An 11,514-nucleotide genomic window follows, 5' to 3' on the forward strand; every position below is an offset into this window, starting at 1 on the left:
TCGCCACCCACGGCACCATGAGTTTCCTAGACAAAGTCATCGTCCACCATCTCCTAGACGAAAGCATGGGCACCAGTATGGATAACTGCTTGATCAGTTGAGAGCGTGATCAGGCGCGACTTTTTTCCGTAGTGGGTGATGCAAATTTTCATGAATAATTCAGTAGTTTCCAGGGAGAATACTTGTTTCGTTTTCATGGGAAAACAAAGACATCACTACCATTATTGTAGAGGGTGTTAGCATGTAGGGGGGGGGGGGGGTAGTAGGCATGTGCTACTTTTTCTGCATAATTCCTCATTTTTGCAACACGGGTGGGGGAAGGGGGTGTTAGACCCTAAACCCTCCCCTTCCTCCCCCCTTAGAGATGCCACTGGAGAATATTGCATTTTAATTGTTGTGGTCAAAAATATGAGGCCAAGTAAAAATACAAACCAGTTTCTCGTCCCTTCTCCTTTTTTTATTATTACTTTTTAAAATTCATTCATTTGCAATACTCTTTGTATTTGTTTCCAAGAAAATTGTTGCTATGTGGAAAGGATTACAGCGTCTTTGGACACAATTTTGTGTCAGCAAAAGAGTGAAGAAAATGGAATAATCCATCTGCCTTCTTGGGAAAAAACGCCCCCACCTCCTTTATTTTTTCCAAAAGTCCGGACAAGAAGCTATTATATTGTTTTACTTGGCCTGACTTCTTGTTCAGGCTTCTAGATAAAATCCTTAATGATACTGAACGATGTTTCAAAGCTACTTGAAGTAGATAAGATTTGACAAAAGTTGACAATAATCTTGATGTAGGCAATATATTGCTGGTACTATACATATAATGTATGCATGTTATGTGTGTGCAGTGTGTGTGAAATGTATGATATACTGTAGAAATAATGTACATTATAAGAATTGCTGAGTGATAATTATAAGTTCTTTGCAACTCTAGTTGTTTATAGCAATAATTGTATAGTTGTAAAAATTAAATTGCCCAGCACAGTTTAATATTAAAGGGAATATACATCATTTGCTTTTGCTGTAATTTTCAGAAATGGATGGAATTGGGGGGTTGGAAATATAAAGCAAATATAGTTACACTGACTTTTTGGAGGTTTTGGGTTCGAAAATGCTATAAAAACCAAGAAAAACGATCATTTTCCTGTAGTCTGGTTCCCTGACTCCATATAAGAAGAAACAGAGCAGTTTACATACATTGGGGAATTGTAAGGTCAGGGAACCAGTCTAGCTGGCTCGTACCCGCTCATAGGTTTGTAATCGATTGCAAACAAGTGCAATGGTTAATTGGGGCCAATATTTGAAAAAAAGCCAGTTGTTTCCAACGCTGATCGGCCGATCAGCGTTGGAAATTGATACAAAAATACCACTTTTCTTGAAAATGACAGTATACCAGGTGCCATAATTTTACAGGATGCTTTAGACTGTCATTTACCAACATCCTGTTAAGGTATTTCGCAAAAACTTGGTAGTTTTATTTTTCGATGTTTGCAAATGTTGTATATTCCCTTTAATAAACATATTAACATTTTGTTTTAATTGGGAATTAACTGTTAATTGAAAACTAGCCAGTTATAAATGCATTAAGCTTGGCGTGAAGTTTGTTATAAAGGTCACCCTGTTCGCATTAAGTGATCATGCTTTGGTAAAGTTTAAGCTCTAAAATAATTGTTTTTAATATATTTTTTATTTCAAATTACCTTTGGATGAGGTGTTAACCCTGTCCCGTGACAAGGAAAAATAATTAAAGACGTAGAGATTCCCTACTGCTTCCTAACATAGTTTATTTTATTTTGTAATCTTCCCTTCCAGCTTGTGATTTAATCATTGTTTTGTTTTTTTGGAAGAAAAAAATATATTTTTGGTCACCACTGCCTTCTCATCTGACCAAAAAAAAAAACTTAATTATTTAATAATTTTTAATAATTATTTCAAGTTTTTCCATTATCTCCAGTATGTTATGAGATACCATTGACTGTATCCAAAGCAGTAGAGGTTTCTGTCAAAGAGTGAAAACAACATTTACCGCGTCTATGCTGGCCAATGAAAGTTAAACAAAGTGTGTAAAAATAATAGTATAAAATAAATAAAGAAATGTTTTGTGTAAACATGATTTTGATCTTGTGATTGTTTTCTGTGTTTTACAACTTTAACTAAGCCAGTAGACTTAGGGTTTTCGTATTTGGCTTTGATCAAGTGACTATTATTGGGAGGTATCCTCGGGACCTGTACAGGATGTATAAAAATGGCTCAGTGATCCATGACTGCAAGGTTGGATGTAGGGTTAAGATCACTCTTTAAGATGCAACCCCACTGATGGTGTTCAAGCTCTGAATTTATCCATACTTATCCATTACAGTTTGATTTGTACCTTTCTTGAAACGCCCTGTGATATTCCTTGTTGGTCATGGACCTTCACATGGTGCACATTGTCTTGGTAATTCGTGGCAATATCCCCCCCTTCTTTGCTGGTCCCAGAGGGCCAGCCTAAAGTCATCTGCGCCTAGCGCAGACTAATTCAATGATGGCTGACTGAGCTGTCACTTGTGAATTAGACTTGCTTAAGCCTTATCTTGGCCCATAAATTATCTCAGGCTACACCTAGACCCCCAGACCAAATTGGTCTGGGACCAGATTTACTTGAGTGACTATTCTTTCTTGGTATTTTTTAATTTTATTTTGTAGGGGGTGGGGATTGTTATTTTTGTATGTATCTCTCTCCAAGGGGAAGCGGCTCTGGGAGCCATAGGAGACGCAAAGCTTAAACATGTTGGCCTCCTTATAATATCACCTTAGAAGATAGTTTTATTTGTTTTAACGCAAAGGTACATGGATCTAGGTCATACCATGGAGGATTCCTCCATATGGTCATACAGTTGTTATATCTTGGTTGATAAAAATATGCGGGCAGGTGATAGAAATTGTCTACCTCCATTTTAACTGGATCCATCAATACACAGTTAAGTTTGACCCACATAACTGATAAGTTTACTCCAGTCATACACGGTGGTCTCATGGTGTAGCTTAATCAAATGCGAACTTTGCCCGGTGATGTTGATATTATGATTGGACCGAAGTTGAGAACAAAAGGCTTATCAATCACATGATATTTGCCGTATGCAAGTCACATGAAAAATCAGGTGATGTAATCTCCAACCTCGTTTCCAAATAATTGTTTAATTTTGCGTCGACAGTTCTCTCTTATGGTGACAAGGACCTTAAATTGAGGTCACACTGTGCACGAGGTTGGACGTGGAGTGGAGTGAAAGCAAAACGGCACTCGTGATATGCTAGAAAACCGGCATAAAAACACCGGGGGGAAAAATCCAATCGTACAGTTCCTTAGTTATAGGCGTGTTGTGAGACACGGAACTGAACACTGTTTTGGTTAGGTAAGCGTGTTCGTTGAGATCAGTGTGTGTTACTTCCCTTCCATTTGTTGAGAGATTTCAAGATGAATTGTTCACCAGTTCTAGCCGTTCTCGTCTGCGTGTTTTGCGTGTCATCGGCGCAGCCAGCTGCCGATGAAATCACGTCGTTGCCCGGTGTCAGTGGACCGCTGAGTTCCCGGCAATACTCGGGCTACCTCAGTGCCTCGGGAACCATCAAACTTCATTATTGGTGAGAATAGATTTGTAACGTTGAGCAACATTTCCACATTTTTGGCTGTTCTGCTCAATTCAGTGAAAAAAATATATCGTGCTTCTCCCTTTTTTTCAGAGTTGAAATTTTAAATTACATATTGATGATGTATTTTGCTCACACAGTCACAGTGGCCCTCTCTTGCTGAAATTTGAAAATATAATTAATTCTTTTAAGGGTTTGGAATGTATACCAGTAACAGCTTAGGTCCCACAATCATATTTAAATAATTTATTACTCAACCATTTTTACATCTACGTTTTATTAAACGAGAACCACATTAATATCACTGTGTGCAATTGTGACCAAAATTATATATTTGTGCATAATTGTTATATGGTTAGATATGTATTCATAATTTTCAAGCTCTGTGATGAAATTTTTGTTTCTTCAGTCCTAAATTGTTTGCAGGCATTTTGTAGAAATTGCATATTATTTAGTTTTGAATGCAATTTGATTTTTGACTTTGTTACAAAAGCCATTTGTTGATTTAATGATTGGAAAATATCCATAATTAAAACTAAAACTAAATGTTAATTTTTAAGTAATTTTTTTTTTATTTTTGTACAAATGCAACAGCTAATAAAATTATGCAATATTCTGATGCCTTTTTATTCGGAAGTGGATATTTTGCCGGAGGTAATCCCGGCAAGCTAACGTTTACTAAAGGTTTGCTGGCGGCAATCCCTATCAACAGAGGGCGCTGTACTCTCTAAGATAGGGCTGAATTATAAGATATATTAAATTACCACCAAAGTACACCAAAAAAAACAGTAACTGCGCATGTTCAGTGCATATCCGGCAACTAACGTTTACTAAAGGTTTGCCGCCTGCTGCAAAATATCCACTGCCTTTTTATTCGCACACAGCTTGAGTAATGGTCAGTCTTAGAATATTTTAAAAAGCACAGATTCGGAACTCAGAAATTACTCATCAAGTTTCAATAATCTCCAATAGCTTATGTAGGTATACAACCACCAAAGTGGCATCAGGGTTTTACTTTCTTATCAACAAGGCTCAGGTTATAGTGTATTTGTCAGCTGTGTATGTGCTATTCTTCAAATATATCTTACATTTTTTGGTTAGATTTCATCAGTCACTTCTTGTTTGATGTAGGTTTGTTGAGTCGGAGAGAGACCCTCAGAATGATCCCTTGGTGCTATGGATGAACGGAGGCCCAGGATGCAGCTCACTAGATGGCTTCCTGTCCGAACTTGGACCTTATCAAGTAACTTCATTCAGCAAGTCTTTGTAGTAAACATGTACTGGATCCGTGCCGTCTTGAACAAGGGGCTAAAGAAAATATCGCCCAAATTGACCTCATCAAGGCAAATGCTTGTAAATTGCTGCTATTGTTCTTGACTACATGGCAGACCAGACTCAACAACCCTTTTATTTTTTGGATTTTGTTTTTAAATTGAATCATGACTATATTATTTTTTTTTTTATTCAGATGAATGCTGATGGGGCGACCCTACGAGCCAATCCATTCAGCTGGAATCAGGTGGCTAATGTCATCTTCCTGGAGGCACCAGCTGGTGTGGGCTTCTCCTATTCTGATGACAAAAATTACACCACAAATGATGATGAGGTATGTCTGATGTGTGTCCCAGTCAGGCGATCGTGTTTGCATTGGTTATATAGGCCCTGCAAATGTGCCTACATAAAATGGAACTTAAAAATAACCTGTTAAAAATGGTAAAGCCCTGTATGCCCTACCAGTGCAACTGTGTGTTGTTTCTTAAGCTTTGGGCATGATTTTTGTTTCTATATTGTGCACCAGTTACTATCTCATCTGTTTTGACTGGGTTTTTATCTGCAGACATCCAAGAATAACTACCTGGCACTTCTGGACTTTTTCACCAAGTTCCCCAACATGGCCTCCAAGCCGTTCTTCGTCACCGGGGAGAGCTATGGGGGAGTATATGTGCCTACTTTGTCTGTCAGAGTCATGGCCAATGCTTCAATCAATTTTCAGGTAAGTTAATTTGATTACTATAAAAGTGCACCAATAAAAACAGAAAAGGTCACTGTCAGGAGGTACAAAACTTACATCCCATCACAAACCCGGACACAAATCTATTCAAAGATCCACTTTAAAAAGAGAAGTTTTTCAAAAATAGTCTGAGTGAAACCATGAAGATTTTTTGAATGTCGGATATTAATCTGCCCTTTTCATTTCCCTTTCTCTGACCAGGGAAAATAAGGGTATTTATTTTTGCAATATCCTCTCCTCTTCTGAGTTTGTTGAAGGAAACTCAATTATTATTTTTTCCTCTGCTTCCCCTTTCTGTACTGATAACACTCTATCATCAGGGTTTTGCCGTCGGTAATGGTCTGCTTGATAGATCTCTCAACCAGCAAACAGCTGTGTACTACGCCTACTACCATGGCATCCTTGGTGAAGAGTAAGTCATTCACAATCCAGCTTCTGACTTTATGAAACATTACGCAATGGTTTAAGTCCAGTTTGTTGTATATTTAATGCAGGAGCATCGCCAGACCACTTAGAATGGGGGGGGGGGGGGGGGGGGCAACAACAAATGTGGACAGACCATGATTTTTTTCCAGACCCCATCCCTCCTCAAAGTCAAAAAAGGAGGGGGGGGGAGGGTAGACACCATCTTCCTATGAGGGCGATGGTTAAAGCGGATTTTAATGCACTATCGGACAACAGGTGTTGCTCTTCAACCCAGCAAACTGGCTTTTGCCAACAAAAACTATTAAGAAAAAGTTAAGCTCTCAAATCGTGCGTGTAAAGTGGATTTTGACAAAAGTGTGGCCATTATTTGACAAAATTTACACATCCACACAACTTATAATATTACAATATAACATTGTGGACACTTTTCACCATCTTCTCACGATTACTCACAATTTTTGAATATTTGAATTAAAAAAAGGTTATTCAGATATTTGTTGGATTATCTAATATTTAATTATTTGGGACATTCAGCTCAACCCTACATTATTCACCCTTCTTTCATCATTCAAGCAAAAATAAATGCATGAGAAATGTCATCAATAAACTCCTCGTTACATGTATTCATGCAGAAACACGTCAAATTTAAGTTGGTGACAAAAACTGTAAAACAAGGGGTGGTACTTTGTGCACAGTGACATTTCTGCACAAGAATGTGACTTTTTCCAATTATTCTGTGCAAATAAAGGCCCCTCTTGTTAGCTGGACTGTAGATTGTGGATACAGAATTGCTATAATACTTTATAATAATTTCATATTCATTTAAAAAAATATGGTTGACAATTATTGATTTGACTTTTGGAGACCTGCATTTTAAGGTGTAAAGTATTTTGAATTTTCACAAGTGTTCCTGGACTGGTATCATTTATTTATTAATCTGTGTTTGTTTGTTTGTTTGTTGGGGTGTTTGTTTGTTTGTTTGTTTAGCGTGTGGGCCCAATTACAGAAGTACTGCTGTACAAACGGAAACTGTAGCTTTGTTACTCCACCGAATGCTCAGTGCACTCAAGCGGTAAGTTACTGAAAAAAGAACAAAATAATACTGTATTTGAGTTGATTATGAGCGCTGAATTTTCCTTTCCTATTGTTTCCCTAAAGTTTGTTTACTATACCATGTACTATTACATCACATGTATTTATTGTTTGAAATGATTTCTGTATGCATATGAAATATTGTTGAATGTATCTTAACATTTTTTCCTTCATAATTATCTCTTTCTTGCTCCCTTGCAACACAGCTGGCAACAGCACAAGGCATAATCTTCAACTCTGGCCTCAACCCATATGACGTGACCGGTAACTGTGCTGGGGGCGTCCCAGGCACTTCAACCAAGAGAGCTCGCAAGATGTTCTCTTATTTCTTTGAATCGCTTCGCATGAATCCAGTATGTATTTTTGTTTGGAAATTATTGATGTTGTCATAAGTTGAAAAGTAGCCTCTCTAGGGCACAACTAGTAGCCCATTTTATAGTGAGTTCCTTTCTCTATAGTTTGATCAGCCCGGAAAACAAAAAAGTATCCCACCTCCCCTGACAAGAAATTGTATACAGACTAGTTGAAAAACAGTCAGATGACATTCGTGTAAACATATGACTAGTCCAATTCCATCAACAGACAAACAAGGTATTTGGTAGATACAGCTGGCATATCAGTCACCTCCAGTCAAAGCATGGCTATATCAAATTAAGAAGGGAATCTTAACTGTTATAAACAGTCACTTGATTGATTTGATTACATGTGATGGTGTAGCTGAATTTGTCAGCAAGAGGGGGTGGGTTGTTATACATAATTGAAATATTGGTTTTACAGATTTCTTTTATTTGTTTAGTTCTTCTAAAAGTTTTTTCCTCTCGACAGCCACAAACGAAGACAATGTCTTGGTCATTCGTCAGCGAAAACGTCATCCCTTGCATCAACACGACCGCAGAGACAAATTATTTGAACCGTCCCGATGTACGAATGGCTCTCCATATACCTGACGTTGTTCCTAAATGGACTGTCTGCAGGTAAGATTGACATCATGCCTGATTTGTCAGTTTTGAAGCAGAGTCATCTTAATCTCAATTGTAGGGAAACTGCAGCGTTTAACTCAGTCATCAAGACACAAGAAACAGTGTTTTTAATCAAGCCAGTCATAAGTAAATCAAAAGGCAGTTCACAAGCCTGGCCTCAATTATTGTGGATGAATAGTAACAAAAGAACCACAGTTCATTTGAATAGCTTGTGACTTGACTTGAGACTGGATGACGTATGATCATGATAGACTTGTGAGGATTCCAAAGTGATCGAGGATTTCTGTAAGTGATAGGTTTGTGGGGACACCATGGAATATCTCTTCTGTGAAGAAGCGCAGTTCGGGAAAGTAGAGAAAGTGAGAATTATCCTCAAGGCATTCCTTTTCTATTTATCCCAGATTCTTGCTGCTGGACTTGTGATTGACCTGTAACTCATTGAGTTACAACCCCGGTCTCAATGAATTATAAAGCTAGATTCAAACCCATCCAAGTTTACTATTTAGTGATCTTTTTGCCTGTTGCTTGTTTGTTTGTTTGTTGGGGTGTTTGTTTGTTTGTTTTACTCTAATGCTGAATGTGGCATGCACTCCTGTTGTCAGGCATGCAACTTTTCCTTGGATGTGGTGATTTCCTCGTTTTTTACTTCTCATGAATGCCAAATTGAAATATACTGTACAAAGTCTTGTGTGGTTTGGAGTTTCCTCCTTTTTTTCTAAATTCGCAGTTGCATGCGTGTGTTGTGCACATTATATGAATATTTAATTTAATGTGTGCATACTTTACAGTAGGAAATGTATTGCTGTGACACAACTGGTATTTCATATCTTCCCCACAGTCAGATCCCCTACCAACCCCAGTACAACAGCATGCACAATCAATTCATTGCCCTCCTCCCGAAGCACCGTGGCCTGGTCTACAATGGCGATGCAGACATCATGTGCAACTACCTCGGAGACCAGAAGTTTGTCGCTGCCCTGAACCGGAAAATGGTGGGTAATCGTCGACCCTGGATTTACGATCACCAGGTGGCAGGCTTTGTCCAGGACTACGACCAAGTCTCGTTCATGACGGTGAAAGACGCTGGCCACATGGTACCCAGTTTCAAGCCTGGTGCATCCCTGCAAATGATCAGTAACTTCTTGAGTAACAAGCCACAGTAATCAATCAGTAATAGACCGGTCCGTTAAGCCCTGCCCACTGTAAACAGGGGCAACAACACGTGCGTCCCTCCAATGCCAAACTGCATGTTCCAGTCAAGCGTCATTCACATATGCACACATGTCAACTTTTGTGCGAGCACATTTAAAAATGATCAATCACCTTTGTGATTGTTCAAAACTTATGAGGCTGGGCTTAATGGATCGGTGTATTTCAGACTGATGTTCTGGAGTTGCACTGAATCAAAGTATTCCAAAGTCTGGAGTTAACCAAACTAAAAGTTCATTGTTTGAAACATGTAGGAGGTACTATGTACATGTATAAAGATCTGACGAGTCCAGAGTCTAGTCAATGGAACGTATTAAGTTCAATTCTGGAACCAAAGTCTGTTTATGTTGACTTGAGTCACTTTGAAGACTATTTTGATTGTTGCAACTCTGGAGTGCTTGTGAAACAACGCTGAAACTCTTACTTACCTAATTACTTTTTTCCCGTTATCTGAAGTAGGTGCAGTTCTAGGCTACATATTTTTAGTAGCCTAAATGAAAACCTAATGAATGCATTAATTTGTTTAGCATTGATTTTTCAGATTTTTCTCCAAAAATTCTGTATAAAAATTGGAAGTGGGTGTGGAGTGGGATTCCAGGAGACATATGCTTAATTACATTAGCTTAATTACAAAAATGTCTGTATACAGTTCTGATGAAGGCTAGATGATTTTGTTTCAGCCCCATCGACAACTCATAGAACTATACTTGATTTCAAGACTAGGTTTTAATTTTCTCTTTTCAATTTTGGACGGGCTTAAAAGTACTTATTTTTTTTCGATTTGGCTAATTAACTTAATAAACTTGGCTAATAAAATTATTGTTTTTAATCAGTTATTTTATATAACCATTTCCAATTCAGATATGAAAGCCAAAGATAAAATGCATACACCTTAGCGTATTTATCCACCTAAGCGTAGTTTTAGATGATCATAAAAAGGTATTTCATGGTGTGTGAGAACTACTGAAAGACGTTTTAATGTAATACTATAGTCTTCATTATGAAGAAATTCAAATGAAAAGTGGGCTATTAATCTTCAAGCCCAGTTCATACTGAAATCCAAAATGCAATTGTTTATGAAATATGAAATGAATCTGACATCAACAAGTTGGTGGTGAAAACCAGAAATGGAATGTCTTCAGTTTCTGCAAAATACTTGCCGTGACGTCACCAATTCACAGTCATGTTGTCTGTTCCGATTATGAATGGCCTTTAGGCCGTCTTGCCCTTTATTTTTTCCTGTAGTCTCTAACTAACTTGTAGCCCTAAGTTAATATGCAAGTCACTGCAAGCAATATCTAGCAACTCTTGCACGGAGCTTAAATGAACATCAAACATGATTTCTTTGTTTTCAAATCTAGAGATTAATTTGAGTGGCAATAGATTTTTAGGCTTTTATGGCGGCAAGTGTCACCTTAGAAAGTGCCTTTCTCGGGATGAATTCGCGGTAAAAAATATCAAGAAGTGTACCACAGAAAGAAGTCCATTGCTTCCAATGTACATGCCAAGTATTTATATAACAGACTATTTCAACATATAACAGGAAAGCGCATGTTGAAACTCCGCAATTATTTATCTTCATTCATGTTCTTAGCAACTTAATATCCTTGTTAGGAAATTCTTCCATTCTGCGCTTTTGTAAGAGGGCGCATAATGTACATGTCTTTGTGCAATATGGCTGTTTTATTGTGAGCAATTACACAGTACACAGACTTCCTGGGTGGTTCTGACTTCCTGGTTCTGACTTCCTGGTAGCTGCAGTCGACTCTCGTTTAGTACAAACACTGTTAATACAAATTCTGGTTATAACAAACATAAAGGCTTGGTCCCGACTGTGCATTTATGTGCACAATGAATGGAACTGATGCTCCTCTTAATACAAAATTCTGATATAACAAACATTTTGGCTAGGTCCGGCCGAGTCCGGCAAAGTTTTGAATAGTGGGAACACTTACTTGACATTGATTTTGCCAGCCATGGTTACGTTGAGTTTGTTGTGCACTGCAGTGCAACCAATTTACCACTCTTCACAATCTGAAATGCTGTTGTATAGCACTGTGATCGTCCACAAATTATGCAACATTGAAATGGTAAATTCTTATACATGTATTGAGTAGCATTCCTTTCTCTTTGCATAAATTTGAATCTAATCATGCAGCTGTAACAAAT

General features: G+C 37.9%; 1 protein-coding gene across 1 annotated transcript; it reads left to right on the forward strand.

Annotated features, from left to right (window-relative positions):
• The first annotated feature begins 3,223 nt into the window (after positions 1 to 3,223).
• Positions 3,224 to 11,306, forward strand: LOC119737273 (lysosomal protective protein-like). Its single transcript, XM_038211481.1, has 9 exons — positions 3,224 to 3,621; positions 4,759 to 4,870; positions 5,096 to 5,233; positions 5,465 to 5,620; positions 5,959 to 6,050; positions 7,052 to 7,136; positions 7,363 to 7,509; positions 7,982 to 8,130; positions 8,975 to 11,306. Exons 1-9 carry the CDS (start codon positions 3,455 to 3,457, stop codon positions 9,297 to 9,299), a joined length of 1,371 nt encoding a protein of 456 aa, XP_038067409.1. The 5' UTR covers positions 3,224 to 3,454; the 3' UTR covers positions 9,300 to 11,306.
• The last annotated feature ends 208 nt before the right edge of the window (positions 11,307 to 11,514 follow it).

Source organism: Patiria miniata, unplaced genomic scaffold (genome assembly GCF_015706575.1).
Source record: "Patiria miniata isolate m_02_andy unplaced genomic scaffold, ASM1570657v1 HiC_scaffold_3, whole genome shotgun sequence".
NCBI lineage: Eukaryota > Metazoa > Echinodermata > Asteroidea > Valvatida > Asterinidae > Patiria > Patiria miniata.